Below are 24656 nucleotides of genomic sequence, written 5' to 3' on the forward strand. Positions count from 1 at the left end.
TTTGTCCATGTTCGTGTTGCATTTAAGAAGGAAGTCTGAAAGAAGATTTATTTATCCTCTTATGTTTTTGTCTGCAGGTTTGGTTACAACTTACAAATTTGTTGGTAGTGGGAAGAAGCTACTTGGATGTAGTGGTGATAATACTGTTATGGATGTACATTTGTGTATCTCTTTAACAATTGTTTTTTTTTTAACTTACACTTCAGATGCATTTGCCATTCTATTCATAGTATTCTATTATAGTTCTAATAATAGATGCTCGATGAAAATTTTATACAGTTTGCATCTCTTCTTTTCATTTGGTCTCAAGGACATTAGTCTAATTCAGACTTTTGGAATCTAACTTACTGTTGTATATTAATTTCATTTTTTGGTCCTCTCATTCGACAAATGAATCCGTGCCGGGAGGCACGGGTCATATCTAGTGAGATACATAGTTATTCAGTTAATAAAAGGGCATTAAACATAAGTTAATTAAAGGGTTTGCAACAAAAAAAAATTAACAGAAGGCCCCCAATTATATGTCTGCTTTAGGCCCACCGCGACCTTGGGTCGGCCCTGTCCACATGGCTTTCAACCTTAAGTCTATCTTCCCCGCCATATACCAAGAATTGATCCTTAATCTTTCTTAGGTACTTTAGAATTCTTGGTTCCGGTCCAGTGTGCTTCTCTTAGATTAGATTGGTAACGACTACACAAGCTCAAAGCATATATATCAGACGTCAGGGCGAGTGCAGATCATGGCATACATGATGGATCCTATTGCCGAGGCATAAGGAATTTCGCTCATGTATGCTTGCTCATCAGGATCCTTCGGACACTGACTCTTGCTCAACACAATGCCATCTGACATGGGAAGAAATCCTCTCTTGGACAGTGAACTTTCCGGATTGAGTGAGGGTCCACCGAATTTTGTCTGGCCCGTCTTTATTAATATACAGGGATTTGATGAGGTTACAAGTGTGTCAAGTATTTTCCAGGATCTGATCATTCCACTGATTGTTATGAAAGAGCTAGGAAACTTTGGTGAGATTAGAAACTTTGGTGAAATTCATTCCACTGATTGTTATGAAAGAGCTAGGAAACTTTGGTGAGATTAGAAACTTTGGTGAAATTAGAATTATTTGGATTCGAATGAGGAGGGGGAGTTCGGAATCCAGTGGTCATTCCAAATGTTAATTTGAGAACCATTTTGCACTTCCCAAATAGCAAGAGTGTCGGTTTCTGATTGGATTCTATCTTGGGAGGATTTAGACAATATCTCATGTACTTCGAATGACATCCATTTCTCTACTATCTTATGATACATTTGGAAAGCACGATGTGATCAATGTTATTAGAATATCATTAATGGACCCTCTCAAGTCATTCCCTCGTATTCCTGCTGTAGTTAAAACCACTAAACGATTATGTTCTCGACGTTGGACTCCGCCGGTTTACTATAAAATTAACACAAATGCCTCGTTTGCTGACATTAACAATTGTACAGGAATTAGCTTTAATGTTCATGAGTCTCAGGGCAAATTCATTGAAGCAAAAGTAGAATCTCTTCGAGCTCGTTCAAGCAAGGAAAGTGAAGCCATCGCCATTTTATCCGGAGCCCCATTGACGCTTACTCATAACTACACGCACATAATTATTGAAAGCGACAACCGAAGTCTGATCCAACATCTGTACGCTTCCAGGAAAACAATACATTGGCATTCCACAACGCACATTTAGCAAGTCAAAATGTCTCGTCCCAAAGTTTAATAGTATTCAATTCTCCTAGATTGCCAGAAATCACAATATCCCTGTTGATAAGCTAGCCAAATGTTTTAGGAAAACTCAATGCAATAGATTATGAAAACACATTCCAAAACTTATTTGTAATATGTACTGTAACCGCATTCTTACCATTTAGTTATATAAGGTATCTGTAAAAAAAAAAAAAAAAAAAAGAGGCACACTTCCCTTCTTCCCCTAATTTTCATCGTCCCAAATGTCTCGTCCCAAAGTTTAATGAGCAGTGAAAGTTTTAATGAGGAGTGGCCGAAAAATCTCATCTCCGACCACTACTCATTAGTTTGGCATATGGACTTAACCAAAATTTGGTCCAAGTGTTTGGACCAAGTCAAATAAGGGTTGTTTACGCTAGTTGTAAAACTAGTTTTTCTCTAAGACTTACCAAATCAAATCCCCCTTTATATCTTGTTCTCCAATTTACTAGGAAAGCTCTAAAAGTATTTGGAAGGATTTATAGATAGATTTCGCGTAGTGACTTCGACGAGTTGTGGTTGATAGATTCTCGAAGATGGTACACATCATTTCATGCAACTTTAGCTGCATCACATGTGCAATGCTTATTTCTCCATGCAGAGAGATCGCATGGCATACCAGAGTCCTATTACTTCTGGTAGCAACTCGAAGTTTCTTAGCTATTTTGGATCACCTTAGGAAGAATGTTTTTTTCATTTTGAATTGTCAGAAGAATGTCAACACACTCTTATATCGTCATACACCAATACACCGATAGTCAGACAGAAGTGACTAATGGAACTTTGGAAAACATGAAACTTGGCACTTGTGAAGACAAATCATAGTAATGGGATCGTGCATCGCCACACAGAAAGTACTTATACCAATGTTGTATATAAAATTTGCTTATAACAATGCCATTAAAACAATAACCCATAAGAATATCTAGAAAAAAGTAGTACTAAAGGCATTCTCTACCAAAAAAACAATTATGGAGCAAAATTTCAATAAATATACAGAAAAAGCAGCTGCCAGTCTTTTGGGCAAACAAAATACCTGTTGGGACATCTTTTATGCCCTCCTAACAAATTAGTCAAAGCTACAAGGAAAAGGAAAGCTAAAACCATTGTGTTCCTTCGATCAGATCACCCCTATTTCTTCGTCACAGAATACTGCCTCGCATTGACCTATTTCCTCCAGATTTCTGTTCTTCAGAATCTTCTGATCATGAAAATGAATAAGGTACTAGTGAGAAATGTGCCACAAAAAAAATTCTAGTGCTTAACAAATCTATCATCCTAATCTCACTAGGATTTCGACCGTGAAATGATAGATTTCCCTTTGCAAGGCAAGATAAAGAAAGTTTAGATTTTTCATTATTTCCACACTTTTACTTCATATAAGAATGTGCCTCATGAATGGAATGCATTTACCAAGATCACATTTACTAATGGTGTTCAGTACACAAGAATGTATCACGAATCACATTTCTACCGCAACATGGTTCCTCTTCAAGGGAGAACCCCAACCCTGTGGGCGGGTGGGTTTGCGATTCACTATGGTTTACCCCTTTGGATTCATAAATCGAAATAATCTATAGATAAAATCAATCTCTACTAATCTTATTCTTGATCAAACCAAACAGTAAAACAAGGTAATGTGAATATGTGATTGATAACGTTACTAAGAATTGCATTTCTGAATTGCTATTTTTGGTAATCATATTCCTTACATGTACGTCAAACATGATGCATATAGTCGATTCTATGGATTAATCTTAAAATCTAGATAATCTGAGAAGTTCAAAACGGGTGAGAGCAAACACTAAAGTGTAGGATGCTGTTAATCAGCTTCATTATGAACAAGCACCAAAATATTAATGGCAAAGCTACTGACTAACAACTAGATAAGATGATAACACAAACTGATCAAGCGTTAGAAATGTGTAAATCTATATAATTTAACCTATTTTCGTTACATGAAGACAACTGTAACTCGGAAGAACATTACCATTATTTCCCTTTCTCTTTACCAAGAAATTGCAAAATCCACGTAGTAGTAACTAAGGTTCTAACTTGATAATTTATTGACTAAAGCTGAATAAATTGGTCATTTAAATACACTTATAGTATCAACGTCTCAAATCGTAACATATTTGTGTTCATTAATCTATAAAATGTATCGCATCAAATCTTCATATATATATATATATATATATATATATATATATCTGCAACAAAGACCATGATCTTTATAAGTAATGGTAGAAGTAAGAAAACTCATCTCGAATCTAAGAGAATAAAACTAAAAACTATAATGGAGTTATAATTGAGCTAATACCTTGAACTTATGAATATCACTCCTGATTTTTTGTTTTGTTCAGCTTCTTATTCTTCTTCAATTGACCAACAATATTCTTCTTCTTCAGTTCATTTCCATCATTTGACTCCTCAAGAACATTCCCTCCTTGATTTTCTCTCTTTTTACTCTTCAATTCAAGTGTACCCATTTCCAAATCTTCACTACCCTCATCAGATATATCGTCTAATTCCTCATCAAGTTGATTATCCATGTATCTAACATCATGAATTCTACCCTTTTTTGATCCCTTCTTCTTCAGAATCTTCTTCAGAATCTCTTCTCCTTTCTCAGTTAAGTGTCCATCTTTAAGCTCCTCTATCTGTGTTATCCCTTCAATCTTTAAACCTAAATCGGGGACAGACTGGTAAACAGGTAAAGATAAAGAATCCAACAATTTTAAATAGAAAGAACGAATATTTAACCATTTTTTAGGAACAATCTCAGCTACTCCTTCAATTGCAGCCATAACATTGTCAACAATTTCATCACGTTCCATAGAAACCCTAGCAACCTTTATTACACTACAAGTACCAGTTCTTAAGTAAAGAAGAGCTGAACCACAAGAAATTTCAATCTGTTCTTTCCAGTTCTTGTGAGTAAGATCAACAGGAATAGGAATTTTCTTCTTCTTAAGAAATTGCTTACCTAATAGCTTTGGAAGGAAAGGAATTACCCGTTTATCAGCGAAGAACATATCATAAGAACCAAGAAGTTTTCGTTTTTCTTCAAAAGCACGATAATCTTTCTTGAGTTTAGAAAGTTTGAGAACTTTGGAAATAGGAACATTTTCAGATTTGATCTTTTTCTTAGCTGCTTCAGATGAGAGAGAAGATTTAGAACGATCATCGATGATTAAGCAACGTTCTTCGGTTGAATCAGATGGGTGAAGAGAGTGAGGAAGAGGGAGTTTGTAAGGGTTTGTACGACCTTTAGGTGGGATTTTTTTTAGGGTTAAGACAAGGTAGAAGAAATCGTCTTGTTCAAATAGTTGAGGGTTTTTATCTTTGGATTTGGATTTGTTCCATTTGAGAAGAGAATTGACTGCTAATACAACAGTTTCTGGTGTAACCCTAGATGAGGTTTTTGAAGGAGGAAGAGGATGAGCTAATGGAGATGTTGAATCCATTATTACAGAAGCACTGCAACTTCTAGAGAGAGAAAGTAAAGTGAGGAGAGGCGTGATAACCAAGAACCCTAGAAAAACCCTAGAAGCAGAGCAGTGAGAGAGCGCAAAAGAAAGAGAGAAGCATGTATGTATCAAGAACCCTAGAAAAACCCTATGAGTGACGAAGAGTACCGGTTCGGATTTGGAACCAAAATTGCAGTGACCATTCTTTATGGCCAGCGCTTTGGGGAAAGCTAAATAGTTTCCGGGGTGTGAAATTTTAAAGGGAATATGTAGAATTTTAGAAATTTTTCGGAGAAATAAATTTTAAGGGGAAATAAAAAAAAAACACTCCACCTCACTTCACCTCTCTCTCCACCTCACCTCTCTGTCTTCTCCGATTAGGTCGCCGACCGGAAAATTTTCCGGGCGGCGACTATGAAAAAAAAAAATTTATTTCACTTTCTCTCTCTCTCTAGAAACTCCGGCGCCGGAGTTTCTAGAGAGAGAGAGAGTGGATGAAAATTTTTTTTTTTTCATAGTCGCCGCCCGGAAATTTTTCCGACCAGCGACCTAATCGGAGAAGAGAGAGAGAATGGTAGGGAGAGAGAAAGAAGTGAGGTGGAGGGAGAGAGAGCTGAGGTGGAGAAGCTATTTTGCTTTCCCCTAAATAAAATTGTCAAACAAAATTGACCAAGTCTTCACACCCCGGAAACTATTTAGCTTTCTCCTAAGCGCTGGCCTTCTTTATTGATCAGCGCTATGGTAAAATAGGAATATTTTCGACGCCGCAAAGAATTTGTAATAAATTGGTCAACTTTAATTTGACAAAAAGTTAGACCAATTTATTTTCTAATTGCAATAGGAAAACATTTTTGAATGCGTTGTAAATCGTTGGTCTAGTTCCTCATGGGATTATTTATGTATTTGTATATATTTGCATACAACTTAATTAAAGGAAGAGTAAGAGAGGTACATAGTTCTCTCAACAAAAAAAAAAAAAAAAAAAAAAAAAGAGAGGTACATAGTTATGCTAAGACCATAGATATATGATAAAACTAAACAAGCATATAAGCGAAAAATATCTTCATTTATATGATTCTTCTCGTACGTACTATGCCCCAAACAATATAACAAATACATTTATTTATAGGGTGGAAGGAATAGTAGCATGGTGACACATAACTTCGTGAATTGTCACATGTACGATGTGTTGTCGCTAATAAGAAGAGACATGTTTGATGTGTCCAAACACTACAACATTTACATCTATTTATAGGGTAGAAGGAGTAGTAAAATGGTGACAATAACCTCATGGGTTGTCACATGTATGATATGTTGCCAATAACAAGAAGACACATCTCATATGGAGCTCATATGATGACACCACATTTAGGTGGTTTAATGGAATGGTGGGCGTCAACATTACTTAAAATGCACCATATCTTTTTTTTTCTTGTTGATGCAAAAGAAAAGGTTACAGGACTAAAAAACGAAATTCCAATGGATTAACGAAGAAACTAAGGGTAAATCTGTCAACTTGGGAAGTGCAATCGGGTAATGACATTAACATCTGGACTGACAATTGGATCCCTGAAATCAATGGAACTATTCAGAACAACAATCACTCTGATCTTACCAAAGTAGCTCAACTTATCTCGAACAACAACTGGAATAATGAAGTGCTTAGAGCCAACTTCGACGTTAATACTCAGAATCTTATCAAAACTATCCCGGTGAACAACGAAGGTAAGGACCAGCTCAAATGGAAACTTACCAAATCGGGTAAATTCACGGTTGCTTCCATGTATCAGCACCTCAGCAATAATAACAGCAATCACAACCCTAACAACCAGAACTGGAATTTCATCTGGTCTCTCCCGACCGTTCCGCGCATCAAAATGTTCATTTGGAAAATCTGCACCAAAGCTCTCCCTGTTAGGGAAAGAATCGGAAAATACATCGACAATAATACCACTTGTCCCAACTGCACTAGTATAGAATCTACTGAACATACTCTTTTACACTGCGCTTTGGCTAAAAACATCTGGTTTAACTACAATATCATATCTAAAAATATTACATCCATATCTGACTGGATCTTCTCTTGGGAAAATCAAATTCATCTTTGCTACACCAAAGAAAATATTCACTTTTCGACCATTTTATGGATTTTATGGAAAGTGAGGTGTGACCACTGTTTTCAATATGAAATCAATGACCTGAATAAAATAATCAGAATGATCGAAAACCTCCCAAAAATCAATATGAACCAGGAGAAAATCAAACATACTCCTAGTGAGAAATGGCAACCCCGCCCCAGAATTTTATTAAGGTGAATGTTGATGCATCTTTTACTAATATAACATCCAATGTGGGCATTAGCTTGATTGTTCACAATGCAGAATCGAAATTCATAGGAGCGAAAGTAAAATCCACTAGAGCCAGAAACAGTGAAGAAGGAGAGGCGATGGCAATCTTACTCGGCCTCGAATGGGCGAAAGCTAATCAACTCAAGAATATAATTGTAGAAAGCGACAATATCAACCTCATCAAACATCTATACAATCAACACCACACGTTACAATGGCAATCTTTAATCCACATCCGGAGAATTCGAGAAAGCAGAAAAGAATTCGAAGTGGTGAAATTCAAGTACACGAAAAGAGAACTCAATTCCAACGCAGACAGATTAGCTAAATGGGCAAGGAAGAAAAACGCGAGCAAAGAGTGGAAGAATGTACCTTGTATGTTAGTTAATAAATATTGTAATAACGCTGTTATTTAATCTATGAAAGCTAGTTCAACAAAAAAAAAACTAGTTTATCCGCTTTTTTTATATTGTGATTTCTGAAAATATGAGAGAAGATGGTTCCTTTAAAAGAAGCTATTTGTTGTCGAATCTTCACTATATGTGCTAGAGATTGCCATTGGATATTGTTTCCTAGGTTGTTGAGGTAATTTATGAAGTTTGATTGTGTTGTTATAAAAGTCGGGTCGGCCTCGTACAGGCCCGGCTCGTATCCAGGTTTATTCCCAGTCTCGGGTTGGGACTAGGGGTGGGATTTTGGCCCGGAAACCCGGAACCCGCCCACGACCGTCCGAGCCCGAAGGGTCCGTGACCGTCCGATGCCCGAATCGGTCCGTACCCGCCCGACCGAAGACCTTAAGCGGACGGACGCGGGTATAGGTCTTTACCCGGTGGTCCGATCGAGTCCGCCCGCTTATATCGTCCGCCCGACCGAATCCGTCCACACCCGTCCGTTTATCCTACCCATTATACCCGCCCGCCTATATGATTGATTTTAAGCCTTTAGATTTGTAGAGTTAGCTACAACCATTAGATTTCAAGAGTAAAAATAAATAATCCTAGAAATCACTTTTCTTAATCTTGTCTTCGTCGTTCTACTTCTCTAGTCTCTATCTCCTCCAAAATCTCAGTATCTCATCAATAACCCGAGAATCCACAATAAACCGATCGTAATCCATGAGAAGAAGCATAGAAACCGATCATAATCCATGAGAAATCTTAATGCTTATCTTGCGATTTTGAATTCATTTACTTTTTAAAATTGTAAAGTGGGAGTTTTAGAAAGTTGTATTTAGCGACTAAACATTTTTAATTTCGAATAAAAGTTTCTTTATTTGTTCATTAATGACCGGTGTCCGCCCGACCAATACCCGGTTTGCCCGACTATCACAACGGTCACGGACGGGCACTTTGTTGGAGAAAATTCCGAAATGTCCGCCCGTTTTGTCCGGATGTCCGAGTGGACACTTAGAACTCATGTCCGTTCCGCCCGGACCGGTTGAGTTAGTGTCCGTTTCCCGCCCGTCCGGACCGATTCCCACCCCTAGTTGGGACTATAGTTTTAGCCCGTTGGGCCAAAATGGCCCAGCCCGAGAAGAACCTGGTTTTCGGCCCAGCCCAACTGGTCGTTGAGACGGGTCGGGTTATCCGGCCCGTCTCAACAGTCAGATCTCAAATACATTTTTTTTCAAATCGTGTACAAAAAAGGGCTAGTTGGGTTTTTAATATTTCTACCCCCCATCTAGCCGTTTTCTAGTTGTGGGGGGGGGGGGGGGGGGGGTCTTTTGTTATAAATATCTCATCTTCTTTACTCAAGTTCCATCCAAAACTATCTCATCTTCTCTACATAACTTCATCTTCAAGCTCCATACTCTTCAGACTCTAAAAATTTCCATCTTTATTATTTTACCTCTCATTCTTTACAAACTACAAAGATTTAAGATTTCAAAATTTTCAAGTATTGGTTTATTAATTAAAGAGTCAAGTGATCAATTATTGAAGACTTCAATTAATTATTTTAGTTATCAATTATTCAAGACTTCAATTAAGTGTATCAAGTAACTAATTTACTACTTTCATAAAAAAAAAAAAGTAATTTACTATTGTTCAACAAAAACGAAGTAAGTAATTTACTTCCTTATCAACCTATTTGAGTTTTTTACATATAATTTCTTTTCTCCTACCCTCTCATTTTTATGTTAGTTATGGATAACTATGATTTTGGTAGTCCATCCAGACATGATAATGTCCAAATGTCCGGTGAAGAACCAACTATAGATACTAATACCCTCCGGAACGCAACAATTCAAAAGAAAATTGAAATTCGATGATGGAATTATTTTACGATGGAAGAAAGAACGGTCAAAGGGGTTAAAAGTATGACGGCGGTTTGTATGTTTTGCAAAAGAGACTATGTCGGAGACCCTTCGGAAGGGTCGTCTACTTTAAAACGACGTTTACAAACTTGTGAACCTAAGCATGAAGGGGGTGCTTCAACTCAAACAACCGTAGTTGGAAGTCAAAATAGTAGCCAACCATTATTTACATATAATAGTAAAAAAATGAGGGAGGATTTAGCTTTATATATTGCAAGTGGTGAACAACCTTTAACATATGCCGAAGATCCAAAATTAGAACGTTAGCTTAAGAATTCCGTTCAACCCTTGTATCGTAAAACTAGTAGACATACCATTAGGAATGGCATCATTGAACTTCTTAAAAATCAAAAAAAAATTGTGATGAACGAACTACAAAATGTGAAAGGAGAAATTTCTTTTACTTCGGATATATGGAGTGGCTGCAACAAACTCGGTTTTCTAGTTGTAACTGCACATTATATTAACTCCGAGACATGGATTTTATGTAAACGTATTATTGGTCTTCGGTTATGTCAGAGCCGTGACTGACAATTTGAGGGCCCTGGGCGAAATTTGTTTTTGACTCTTTTGTACAATAAAAAATTTACGAACAAAATGATACAGAAATATAATTTCTTCGTAGATTGTGTAGTTTAGAGTCTAGGTGTTTTTTTTAAAACACCTAGATTTCTATCTTTTAAAAGGATTTTTGAGCTAGGGGTCCAAAAAGTGGGGGGTAAAATGAAAAAAAATCCTAAGTTGCCTAAAAATGAGGTGCAGGTCCTAATGTCAGGGAAAATATTTGTTTTCCTTTTTTTTTTCTTCCTTTCTTGCCCATCGACTTGACCCAGCCCTTCTCTCTCCCACGTTTTTTGAGGGATCATTAAATACCCGTCCCTATCTCACAGGCAATCACATCCTTCCTTCCTTCCATTTCGCGCCAACTGCTTCTTCCTTCTTTCCTTTTCTTTCTCTCTCTAAATTATCCTCCATTAATCCTGAGTTTCCCCCCGATTTTGCCAAAATTTTTGGCGAAATTTTTGGGATCCCGCTCTTTCTTTATTGATCACTTTCAAAAGTTTTCAAATTTCATCTTCCAACCTATTTATACCACCCACTGTCTTAATATCTTCCAACCAGAATCTGCTCTTATCTTCCAACCTTTTCAGGTAATGCCTCTTAAATGAGCAAATCCTATTTTTCTTCAATGATAGACTTTAAGGAAGCTGAATATTCCATTTGTTCTTTTAAGGAAGATGATAATGTATTTTGTAAATGAACAAGTACTCATCTAAATCTATGTTGAAACTTTGACATTCCAAAATGACAGACAAAGTGAAAGGATTTTTTTTCTTTTCTGTACATTATCTTTTCATACCTTCTTTATTTTTCTTTTCCCTACAGTATACAATGGATATTGAAGGAATGCTTTCTAGGGACATTGTTGCACGACGTCCTCTCTGGTGAAACAAACTTCAACTTAGTTGTAACAGTATACAATGGATATTGAATTTTTTTTCTTTTCTTTAAATTATCGTTTCATACCTTCTTTATTTTCTCTCTCTATCCAGGTTGGAGCGTGATTTTTTCAGCTATACTTCATCTACTTCTGCTGCAACATCATCTGAAATGATGAACCACAATCAAGTATCTAATAAGTAAGTTTGGAACTAATTTGAACTTTACTGTTTCGTTATTGTTTTACTTAAAATTATAATTTGGTGAGTACACATTTTTATTTACCAGAATCCAAACTCTGGTGAGTACATATTTTCATTTACCAGGAACAAAACTGTTTCCTTACCTAATAATAATTTACCTGTGCCATTTATATAAACCAGTAACAAATGTCTAATAAGTATGTGTGGAAGTCATTACGTATTGTTGTTTATTGTGTACTTATAACCATCTCTTACTTTACGGTAAATAAAAAAGTTTTCTGGTTCAGTATACATGAATACTTAAAATTTTGGTGAGTACATATTTCTGTTTACCGTGAACAAAAATATGGTCAGTAAATATTTATGTTTACCGAAAACAAAACTGTTTCCTTACCTAAATTAAATTTTCTCCTGCCAATGATATGTTTTTCTTGTATTGATATTTAGTTTGTTGTTCTGATTTATCCGAAAACAAAATTTTTCTGAGTAAAGAGTTTTGTTTTGTGCAGTCTCCCACGGGATTTTTCAAGAAATTCCTCTCTCTTGGTTGAGGATGCATGTACTGCCATTGTCAGGGCTGAACCTCTAAGGTCTGCTAGCTGGCCTGAGGTGTTTACACATTTGGGGCAGGAATTCCCTAGAGGCGCCAACGCCTTTCGAAATGCACTTGGACGATATTCAATAAAGCACGGGTACAATTTTAATTATTTGAAGAATGATCTTGATCGTATTACTTGCGTATGCAAATCCCCAAAATGTTCTTGGACCATTCACGTTGTGGCTCCTCTGAAGTCAAGGTCAATGTTTGTTCTAAAAGCTTACAACCCTGTGCACACATGTCAAGACTTTATAATGTCAGAGAATAAGCCAAGATTATCAACCAAAACTGTTAGCTTATTAATAGTCGATGACATTAGGGAGAATCCGACCAAAAGTACTAAAGACATTGTCACATCTTTCAAGAAAGACTATGGAATTCAACTCAACTACTACTATTCATATAAGGCTCGAAACAGGAGTATTTCTTTGGCCTATGGGGAGGAAGCTGATTCTTATGCCAAACTCAACTGGTATGTTGATGCCCTATCACGTTCTAACCCTAATAGTGTAATTGATCTTCAAGTTGATAAAGATTCGCACCGTTTTGTTCGAATATTTATTGCTCTTGGAGCATGCATCCAAGGTTTCAAGCACTGTCGCCCATTGATATTTGTTGATGGTACTTTTGCGAAAACAAAATACAATGGGTGCATTCTTGCAGCTGTAGCGAAGAATGGGAATGATGGTAAGTATTTTACCAATATTTTCTGTCCGGTACACATTTTTATTTACTGGCTTTTTTGTTATTTCCTAACCTAAAGATTTAGGCTGAAATATTAATTTATTTCCTGTTCTTCCTACTGCGATATGTACTTTGCAGGTTTTTTTGTTCTCGCATATGTTGTCGTTGATGTAGAAAATGATCAAAACTGGACCTGGTTTTTTTGTAACTTGGCGAAAATGGTTGATATTAGTGAGTCTTTGACTTTTATGTCGGACAGGCACAATGGTATTATAAATGCAGTTTCGAACATTTTCCCAACCGCGCACCATTCATTCTGTGTTTGGCATCTAAGAAACGATTTGAATGTACGTGTAAAGAATGGTGCGAAGAAGTCGGACTATTTCCAATCCCTCATGTTTAAGGCTGTTAGAGCCCTTACTATATCGGATTTTCAGAAGTACACTTCTGAACTCGTAGTCATGGGTGGCAATGCCGTGGATGCATTTCTTCACTCTGTAAATCCGGAACATTGGGCTGATGTTTTCTTTCCAGGAAAAAGGTACGGTTTAATATGTTCTTCGCTCTCGGAATCCTTCAATTCGTGGATAAGGGATGAGAGAGTTCTTCCAATAACCGTAATGCTAGATATGTTGAGCATCAAAATTATGAACATGATGAATGCAAGAAGAACTGAGTCGGCAACTTGGGACTCTTTCTTGTGCCCTAAGGTCAACGAAAAAATGCAGTCTAGATTCAACGTTGCCTGTAGCTGGAAGTGCATACAATCAGGTAAATTTGTGTATGAAGTAATGTCTATGCCGAGTCACTCTGTGGACCTTGGGGCTCTTACATACACATGTCGTAAGTGGCAAGTCCAAGGTATCCCTTGTAAGCATGCCATATTGTGTATTAAAGTGCATGGAGGTGATTCATCATCCTTTTTTGATCCCGCTGTTACAACGGATGCATACTGTAAGACTTATAGTCATTCCATAAACCCTGTCCCATCTTTCGATCAACCAAAAACGTTTGAGGAAGCCAGCAAGATACTTCCTCTTTTAACCAAGAAACGTCCGGGCATACCACGTTCTGCAAGAATTGAAAGTTCTGGAAACTTTAGAAAGAGACAGCGGATATGCGGTAGGTGTAAAAAGCTCTCTTATCACAACCGTGCTTCGTGCAACGAAGCGATTTAGTGATTGAAATCGTTTTTATATCAGCAGCTAGGGGTGTGCAAAAATAGACCGAACCAATCAAACCAAACCAATCCAAACCGGTCCAGTCGGTTTTCAAACCAAACCAAACAACGAGTGGTTTGGTACGGTTGTAGATTTCCAAAAACCAACTGGTTTGGTTCGGTAAGTGGATGCATTTTTTAGGAACCATTAAAACCAAACCGAACCAGTCAAGTTCAACTAATATATATAAATATATATTTACATAATTTTTTCTAAAATACATCTATCATATCTCTATAATTTCATACAAATACATATATTTCATCAAGTTGCTATAAATAAGAATAACTACTACCCATACAAAACAACAACACTACTACAATATAATGTTACTAGCTAGTATTAGATTAAAACAATTCATGTATCATCAATGTTACTAGCTACTATATAATATTTCAGCGGGGGACCTGCACATGTCTTTCATGTTTCAAATGTTTTTTCGATGCATTATGTTAGTTTGATTGTTTCTCCAGATTTTTCAGGAGTGTTGTCTTGATTTTATACGTCAATGTATGAAGAAAGTAACTCGATTCGCCGATTTTCATGGAGAACAAATTGCGTTTTATGGATGGTTTGGTATCCAGTAGTATCCAAACCGCTTATGATGGTTCGGTTAGTAACCGAACCAAACTATGACCGGTTTGGTAACGGTTTGAAAAATCACTAACCAAACCATGAGTGGTTTGGTAACGGATGACACCAAAATACCGGATACCGAACCAACGAACACCCATATCAGCAGCAAAAACTAAGGGCACTCTACAACTTTGAAAAGCATTTACAGTGTTGGGAGCTTTTCAAATTTTTGAACAGAGTCATATTTTAGCCTTGTGCTACTTTGATTTTTTGGTATCTTTTGTCGAATTTAATGTATTTGTGTTTAAAGTTAATGTATTATCTTATATTTTGTTAATGTGTATTGTGCCTGAACATAATGCATTACATGAAACTTTTAGTTTTGTCCAGTACATTTTTCTATTTACCAGAAAGTTTGAGTTTTGTCCAGTAAATTTTTTTATTTACCGGAAAGTTTAAGTTTTTCCAGTGTTCAGAATCTATTTTTTCTAAGTCAAGTCGAATACATATTATTATTTACCGAAAATTATTTTATGTTTTGAGAATATATTTTTTCGAAGGGATTTTTTCTAAGTTTTGTCTAGAACATTTTTTTATTTACCGGAAATTATTTTGTTTCCCGGGTTTTTTTGGGAAAAATTGCTAAGTTTTGTCCAGTACATATGGATTTTCCGAAAAATTTCTAAGTTTTTTTGGGAAAAATTTCTAAGTTTTTGGGAAAAACAATCTTCTGCCCAAGCTTCGGCATGTTATGTTTTGAGTAAAAATATGTACTGAATATATTTTTTCTAAGTCATGTCGAGTACATATTACTATTTACCGAAAATTATTTTATGTACCGAAAATTGTTTTTCTTCCCGCGATTTATTCTAAGTTGTGTCTAGTAAATTTTTTTATTTATCAGAAATAATTTGTTTCCCTGGGTTTTTTTCAGAAAAATTTCTAAGTCTTGTCGAGTATATATTTTTATTTACCGGAAAGTTAAATTTTTCCCGGATTTTAGAATATTTTTTCCTAAGTTATGTCAAGTACATATTTTTGTTTACCGGAAATTCTTTGTTTTCCCGGCATATTTTATGGAAAATTAACAAATTTTTTCCAGTGAAAACATATTTTTGACTAACAAAAGTTTCACATAAACACAACCACAAGTTTCTCCAGTACTTAGTAAAACTTAAAAAATTTCACAATAACAAAACTTTCCAAGTTTTTTCCAGTACTTAGTAACAGTTAAAAAACACAAACATAATTTTCACATAAACAACTATTTATGACCCTTCATTTATCATCCTTCTCCATACCTCCTTTGATTCCTCCAAAATTTTGAAAGTTACTTCTACCCTCTTTCTTCTTGCTTTGTCTGCATAAGTTTCCAGCTGCGAGCAGGACCCGGGAAATTGGACTGGTTGCTTATGTTGAAGATATCCTCCAACTGGAGCATTACGTAGAGTCCACAGTCTGGACTGTTTGATTCAAAAATAAAATGTGAGTTTAAAGAAACTTAATAACTACTAAAGTAAGGAAGCAAATTTGAGACTCACCTATCTCCTTTCTGAGGGCAGTCAACCTCCTTTACATAGGATATCTTTTCCGTCATCCTTTCTTTAGCGTACTGCCCACTTCGTTTGCGTGTGTACTTCATCTTTATCAATGTTTCTGCCAGCTGCGATGCAAATTTCTTTGCATTATTGTTGCATTGGTTAACCAGGTTAGTGTCACGCTGTAAAGAGTTGTAGTGCTTCCATTCATTTTCTTCGAATTCATAGACAAGCAGAGTCCAATGATGACCCTCGAATGAGTCATCTGTGTACGGCGTATTCAGTGGCGCACACAACGTTGTAGTATGATCTTTGATATATTTCGCTTCCAGCCGCTGATTTAAATTGGCCTCAATACTTGCCTGACTCCGCTCTTGTTTGATCAAGGTCTGCAAATCGTTATATATTTTAGACTACTATTTACTCAACACCATTTAAAAGTGAATTATATGTTTGACAAGGAAACTTACAAAAAGCAATGAAGATAGGAAAATAACTTCTTTGTTCACGTCTCTGGCGTCCTGTGCCAGGTGGTCCTCAAACTAGTCTATGATTTGCGAGTCACATCCCCGATTCATCATAAGTTCATCCAAATCTTTCGCTTTCAGGCAATGTTCTTTGTCCTTGTTTCACACTTCGAGACTGTACATAGAATTCAATCCAGCCACACAATTACTTTCCAGAAAGATATACATTTTCTACACAATTTGTTTACCATACATTTTTTTGTTTACCAGACATTTAATTATTTACCAGTTACTGAGTTATTTACCTTGTCCACCCGTATGTCATGAATTCTAGCATTAGTGATTTTTCTTTCTCTTGAACGTAGGGCCATAACCCTCCCTTTCTCCAGTTACTTATTGGTTCTTTCACTTGTTTCTTCATTGTTATCGACTCTATATCAATCACAGGGAATTTAATGGCAGCTGCTGCTTTGGATGTTTGTTTTCGTGTTCTGGGATTATCCTTTACCCTTTTGATAAGAGATGTTGGTTTAGTAATTGACCCTTTCTGTGTCTTCAATACTATTCGTTTTGGGGGGCTGACGTGCGGTAATGTAATTTTTCTACTTGTTCCAACATGATCCAAGTTTTTGGATACTTCTTCCACCGATGCTCTCCCCATTTCTGCAATATCGGAGAAATTCTCTTCAGCTGTTTTACAAACCTCATCTCCCTTCTTCTCCATGTCCGGCTGTGGTGGTGGAGTCCATACAACAATTTGCGTCCCAAAGTTAAGATCAAAACTTGGGAATTCATTGGTATCATCCTTCATACTCTCTGTCAAATAATGTATATTCAGAAAAATAATTTTTTAACAAACTCGGAAACTTTAATTATTTCACCACATAATTTGCCAACATTACCTCTCTTGTAAGGCTTCTCTTTTTCATAAGTATCATCCACCCACCCTGGCTCCTCACTTGACAAATTGATTCGAACCTCATCCTCATCATCCATCTCAGCATCGCCTTCATCATTCAGCTTGCCTTTCTTTTCTTCCTCTCTCATCGCCTTCATCATTTAGCATGCTTATTATACTTTCTCAGAAAAAAAAAAAACTGAAAAAGAATAATATTTACTGAGAATATAAAATAAAATAGAAACTATTTCATTACCATCTTCATTGCCATCGCTATCATCTTCGTCACTGTCTTTAAGTTGATACTTATTACTCTGATCATTTTTCTTGTCCTTCCTTTCATCTTTCTCCTCTTTCTCATTTTCCTCTTTGCCACTTCCATCCTCGCTTCCATCTTTTTCCTTTTCATCTTCGTCACTGTCATCATCTTGTTCCTCATTATCATCTTTCTCATCATCTTCCTCATCATCTTTTTCTCTACCCTCATCCTCACTTTCTTCTCGTTCATCATCTTCTTCTCCCTCTTCATCATCTTTTTCTACACCCTTTTCCCCCTCATCTTTCTTGTCTTTCTCTTTCTCCCCTATCTTCCCTTTCTCCTCTTTGTTCTGTTTCTCTTCTTTCTCTTTCTCCCCATCTTTTGGATCTTCCATCTTACTTTTTCCCTTATGCCTCTGTGCGTGTAGCTCCTCCACATTATCCGCAACCTTGATCAGTCCATCTTCTCCTCTAACCTGTTCTTCTACAGGAACTAAAAAGGTTTGAAGGAGTGCCTCATATGCTTTGTAAGAATCATCCCTATCCTCGCACGCTTCTCGCAGTTTTTCTTTAAGTTCAGCATTTTCTTTTTGTAGCTGTTCAATCTTGAGAAGCAATTCACCTACCACTTCTGTGTTCTTTGGGGCTGACAGCAACTCTTTTTCTTGATCATTTGGTGGGTACACAAATGATTCACTAACCTGATTTAATGTACAATAAACGAAATTATTTACCAGAAACTAAACATTTACTAGGAAATAATTTTATTTACCAAGAACAAAACAATTTAATGGTTCATTTTCTATTTACCAGAACAAAATAGTTTCCCATTAACACTGATCAAATGTATACCTGTTCTGCAGTAAGATTTGCAAGCTTCTGGTCAAATGTATCATCTATATTGGTCAAAGACCACCTCACGATCCTAGGAACCTCATCCCTAAACCTCTCTTCTCGATCAAAACATAGAGTATGCTCGCAAAACCACAGCTATAAAAAACATAGAGTATGAGACACATGAAGTTAAGTTTGAATTTAAATGATAAAAAACATACTCACAGGAAGTAATACAAGGCACCCTGAAGCTTTCAGTGGGTCGTTGGGGTACTTATTGATTCGATCAATTAGGTATGAGTGCACTGCTGTTGGCCAACACAAAGTTTGAATTGATTCCATTGTTTGCAAGTTGAAGAGAATACGCATTGGAACCTTGTAACCTGTTAGCGGAGCAAATAAAACATTTGCAGAAATAGACATGATGATCAGCCTGATCACATCCATGTCATCTACCTCTCCGTTGACAGCAATTCTCAGGGCATTGGATATTTGTATGCATGATACCATTCCAGGGATTTCACCGAAGTACTTCATACAGAAATCTATTTTTGGCTGCTTTACTGATCTATTTTTAGGGAAGATTTCTCTCACCTCTCTTGACAATGGCATACTTAGAATTAGGGCCATATCTTCAGGTTTCAGTTGCATTTCTTTCCCCGCCAATGTAAACTTTTCTGTCGAACTAGAATAGAGGCAGAGAATTTCAAAGATAGCCTTGTTGGGTTTGTTTATGTTATCCCAATCTATTTTGTCCTCAACAAAAGCCATCACCAAATTTTTAAATGGAGTAGCGGCTAACAACTCTTTCTGTCTAGTCGACATCTTTGGATATGTGGTCTTCAATTGTCTCCATGTATGTCGAAGGGCATACTTGTAAGCCTTCGGCACCAGTGCTGCAAGGTTGGGTGGTCTATTTTTCCGTTCACCCGTTGAGTTTCCAACTTCTGTTTTTGATTTCTTTCCTTTCTTTTTTTTGGTGCTTTCTTCTCTCTCTGGTGCAGCTTTTCTCTTGCCTTTTGCATTGTCTTTTACTTCAATGCTCTCAGTAGTTTCTACCTGTAAAAAATTTAACAACCAGGAAAGACTGTTGTGTCACACATTACAACAAACACTTCATATGCATGGTCATCTTTACCAGGAACCAAAAAACATTTTCAAGGAACAAAACATTTACAATGGATATTGACCGTATACAAAATGATTTACCAGGAATAAAACAATTTACTGTACAAAACATTATTCCCATGAACAAATCCATATCACTTGGAACAAAATAATTTCAGTACAATAAAATATTTTCAAGGAACAAAACATTTTACAGTAAACAAAATTATTTACCAGGAATAAAACAATTTACAGCGCAAAATATTATTCCCATGAACACTAGACAAATCCAAATCACAGTAAAACAAAATATTTTCAAGAATAAAAAACATTTACCAGAAATTCATTTATTTACCAGGAATATTTTCAAGAACAAAATATTTTTTACCAGAATAAAGAACATTTACCAGAATAAAAACATTTACCAGAAACATTTTCAAGAACTAATGATTTTTTTTCAGTTTCATACCTTCTTCTTTCTTGGACTAGTTCTTCTAGCCAGAATTTCTGCTATAGGTCTTTCCTTTACTGATATATCTCTACTGGAAGTTGGTTCTATGATAGTCACACCCTTTGATTTCTTGTTTGTATAGTTACTTTTCACCATATCTGCGTCAAAGAAATGAAAGATTATACACAAATTTTATGGTTTCTAAAAACTTCTAGGGTTTCTAAAATCTTCTAGGGTTTCAAACAAACAATAAGAGATTATTTCTATAAACTTTTAGGGTTTCTAAAATCTTGCGTCCAAAAAGAAAGATCAATCACCATATCTGCGTCAGAAATTTAAGGTTTTCACAAATTTTAGGGTTTCAAAAAACTTTTATCAAAGAAACTTTTATCAAACAAGTTTAGGGGGATGAGATAGAAGTAAAACCTACTTGAATCCCTTCACAAACTTGTAGATTCTTTCTCCAAACAGACTTGAATCCCTTCCTTTTCTTCAAAAAAACTTGAATCCCTTCAGAAGTAAAAGTTGAAGGAGGAAGATGCAGGAGGAAGATGAAGGATGAAGTAAAAGTTGGAGAAAGAAATTTCTTGAGAAGGAGCAAAGTTACCTGGGAATAGGCGTGGGATGGACTCGGCGTGGGAAGAAGTTAATGTGGAAGTGACCGTTTGCAGGAAACGCCACTTCCGTCCCTCGAATCAGTCAGAAATCGCGCCAAAAAATTCGCCAAATCCCGGTTAATTTTCAATGGCACGGGGCGTAAATTCGATGAACTCGGGGGCTGTTTCCGTCATTTTAAGTCCCGGCCTGACAAAATGGAACTCTCGTTTATTTATGGGCAACCGTGGACGTCCAACCCATTTTGGACGTCCAGCCCAATTCAAAAAAATGAAAGAAATTCACTCAAAATAATAAAATTATTAAAAAGAAAAAGTATAGCTGAGCAAAAAGAAAGGCTCTTTTAGCAATTGAAAAAAAAAGAAAAAAACCAAAAAAAGTAGAATAACAGGAATTGAACCCAGGTCAATTCTTTGGAAACCCGTGACCATTACCAATAAAGCTCTTAAGCTTTTGTTATTAAATATGATGCTGTTAACTATCTATATGAAGACTTTTAGAAAAAATGGGCCTTGCTGTGGTGGGGGCCCAGGGCGGATGCCCTGCCCGCCCCCCTCAGCCACGGCTCTGGGTTATGTAGTTATCCTCATGATGGTAATCAAATATATCAATACATATCTAGCATACTTAGAGAATATTGGTGTTATGGAAAAATGTATTAGTATTACTTTTGATAGTGGGTCCGCTAATATAAGTGCCATGTCTTTACTTCGAACTCGACATATTAATGAATTTTACGGTAAAAAATAACTCATGTTAGATGCGTATGTTATTTCATTAATTTAGTTGTTAAAGATGGTATTAAAACAATTTCAAAAGATGAGAATCTTAATTTTATTGAAAAAATTTCCGATACTCTTACTTACATTGATAGTTCAAATAGTAGAGTAGCAAAATTACTCGGAAACGTGTAAAGCTAGGGGTCTATAACCCAAAAAATTTATGGGGGATGAACCCACTCGTTGGAATGCAACATATCTAATGTTAAAACCGTATAGTGAGTATGAAGATGTAGTTATTGACTTTGTTGGATTTGAAAATCAATTTGGTTTGAATATTTTTTATTTTAAAAAATGTGATTTATTTTTAAATGTTCTAAAATTTTTTTTTCTATAAATCTACCACTATATTATCCGGTATTTATTATCCTACAACAAATCTAGTATTAAGAGAACTATATGATATGACCGAAGCTTTGTTAATTGTAGACATTATCCAATTTATGATAATGTAATTAGTAAAATAGAGCTAAAATTCAAAAAAAAAATTGCAAGAAATTCCTAACTTATTCAGTTTAGCTTCATGCATGGCATGGATCCTAGATTAAAGGTAGAACATACCTCTCTTATATTATTTAATATTTATGATAACCTTGGTAATCACCCAAAATTTTCAATTGAAGAATATGTGTATGGTTTATTAAAAGATTTATATGAACAATATGAACGGATATATGGTACTCAAAGGATTCAAAGTAGTCAAAATATTGCTTCGTCTAGTGAAAATCATTCATGCCAAAGATTGGTACTACGTAAAAGAAATAATCAAGGTTGTAGTGATGTTTTGAACTTAAAATGTATTTACAAGCTGCTTTAGACAATGACACAAGCATAAATGATAACTTCGATGTTCTACAATGGGGGAGACAAAATGGAATTTATTACCCACTTATGCAAATTATGGCACGTGATTTAGTTTTACTTTCTCCTCCCGCATCAACCGTTGCATCGGAGTCGGCTTTTAGTGCATGTTCACGAGTTTTGACCGGTAGAAGGAACATGTTAAATGACGATATTTTTGAAGCAATTATTTGTGTGAAAGATTGGGATGATTTTGCAACTAGACAAACCAAGAACTTCAAAAAGAATTTGAAGATCTACAGGTGGAAGATGAATTAATTATTGAAGATTAGTTACTTATTTTATCATGTTGTCTTTTAATTTTATTTTTCAAATATAAAGATAATTAGAAATGATTGATAGGTTAAGTGAGTGCCAACCTAATTGGTGTGCTTAATCTAAAGGTTAAGTGGGTGCCAACCTATTGGCTTGTGATCAGCTTCCTATTTGACCCCCTACTTTGTGACCAGCTTCTTTTATGTCTCCCTATTTTTCATAGATTCAAATATGACCCCTTTTTTAAGTGTAAATGTCGTAAGTACCCTTCCTATATGTATTTATTCAAAATAAAGTTAATTATAACCTATGAAATTCCACCTCACTTTCACCTCACATCTCTATCCACGTCACCTCTCTCTTCAACTCACCCTTGTCTTCTACGGCGAAGGTCGCCGACCGGTAAAGTCAAATCACGAATAATACTGCAAATCTGTGGGTTAAAAATAGTAGTAATAGTAAATTATATCCGCTGGTTATTGTGGATAAGTTGTTCCACCCATTGAAGATCAGAGTTGGTGTGATTGATGATGGGATGAGGATGACCTGGAATCTAGTAGTCAATCCAGATGTTGATTTTGGTTCCCTTATGGACTTCCCAGAACATCAAGGGAGTGATGGAGGCCAGACTCTTATTGATGTTCTTATAGATCCAGAAGTGACTGTGTTTGGGGGGGCCAGGGCGAAGGGAATTGTGGGCATTATATCTAGGTGGGTTTATGGAAATTGTGGGCATCCACATTCTTTATAACAAAGTGAAATTTTTTGGTTTTTTCTTTTGTTTCCCGCAACCACACTACCATTTTTACTCCATTTTGGTAATGGTCGCTGACAAACGACTATTGTCAGCAGTGACAGACCCAAAAAGTTTTCTTTGTGTGGGCAAATTTAATTATTTTAAACAGTAAAAAATGAATACCATCGTCGATGACGAGTTGCGAAGCTTCGTTACGAAGCTATATGCAAATTAGTCATAAGTGGGAATTGTTAAAAAAAATGTATGTGTTGTTCAAACCAATGATCTCTAGACGTAATAGACACACTCTCAACTAATTTAACCTTGAGTTGTTTTGGCTAAAATCTAAATATAAATAATTAGTACACACAGTTAAATGATTCCGTAAAGAAGTTAAGGAAGGGGAGGAAGAGAGATAAAAGTGTTGTTAAAGAAATATTGTTAGAAAATATACATAGAAATGAAGTATGAAGAGGGTACTATTGGGATCTAAATAACTCAGGATCTATTTGCTTCTCATTTGCTCCTCCAACTTTAGGGTTTTGCCCTTTGATTCTTGTAAGCTCTCTTGACTCACGTACCCAGGATTTATTTCTTTGCTCAGTTCGTTGTCTGTCTCCATTTATGTCATCTTTGCATGAAATTAGTACAACTTATTAGAATTTAGGCATAAAAGGGTCAAACTCATCTAAGTTAAATGACCTAAATTTGACATTCTCATCACATTAAATGTGCCTCCGGGTCCCTCTCCGGTGTGATAAACAGTTAGATGTTCTTTGACGACTCGCTAGAGTTTTAGGGATCCTGAAGAAGTAAGGCGTACATTCGAGGTGATGAGATGTGATAAGAAATTTGGCCTTATTTCTCGGTAAGTCTTAATGGATACGAGATTTTCTTTCTATCTCGGGTTTATCGTCGAAGATTCTTTGCCGTATGATAAGGATTGCTATCATATTCTCTTGATTTCGTCTTATCCTGCGGAAGGCAACACTTCCGTCCCAAGGAAAGTAAGTCGAGATCCGTGTTTAGAGTTTCTTTGTCATGTCGTTTACCGCGTATCTCTCACTTCGTGGAGCTCATTAGATATTCAGGTACGATTTTATGTACTCATCACCATCATCATCAACACCATCTCCTATAAGAAATTTCGAAAAAAAAACATTTTGAAAATAAACGTCAAAGAAGATGAAGCATAAGTAAAATAAAAATAATTTCATGATTGAGAATGACTAAAGAATGAATATGAC

The 24656-nt window shown here is 36.1% G+C and overlaps 2 protein-coding genes across 3 annotated transcripts; one reads left to right on the forward strand and one right to left on the reverse strand.

Moving 5' to 3' along the window:
* Positions 1-2626: 2626 nt before the first annotated feature.
* LOC147548673 (uncharacterized) lies at positions 2627-5422 on the reverse strand. 2 transcript variants are annotated; one of them, XM_086671765.1, is made up of 2 exons: positions 4078-5422; positions 2627-2955 (listed from the first exon to the last, which is right to left on the reverse strand). In XM_086671765.1, exon 1 carries the CDS (start codon positions 5222-5224, stop codon positions 4094-4096), a length of 1131 nt encoding a protein of 376 aa, XP_086527891.1. In that variant the 5' UTR covers positions 5225-5422; the 3' UTR covers positions 2627-2955; positions 4078-4093. The 2 variants fall into 2 exon arrangements, with proteins under 2 accessions (XP_086527891.1, XP_086527890.1); XM_086671764.1 differs by having other exon boundaries at positions 2627-2958.
* A 2086-nt stretch (positions 5423-7508) lies between these two features.
* LOC147548674 (uncharacterized) lies at positions 7509-13992 on the forward strand. The gene is made up of 5 exons (XM_086668098.1): positions 7509-7907; positions 11276-11334; positions 11443-11529; positions 12042-12817; positions 12953-13992. Exons 1-5 carry the CDS (start codon positions 7509-7511, stop codon positions 13990-13992), a joined length of 2361 nt encoding a protein of 786 aa, XP_086524224.1.
* Positions 13993-24656: the final 10664 nt, after the last annotated feature.

Source organism: Eschscholzia californica, unplaced genomic scaffold, assembly GCF_041429995.1.
Source record: "Eschscholzia californica isolate CP2 unplaced genomic scaffold, dmEscCali1.0.p SCAF_3, whole genome shotgun sequence".
Lineage (NCBI taxonomy): Eukaryota > Viridiplantae > Streptophyta > Magnoliopsida > Ranunculales > Papaveraceae > Eschscholzia > Eschscholzia californica.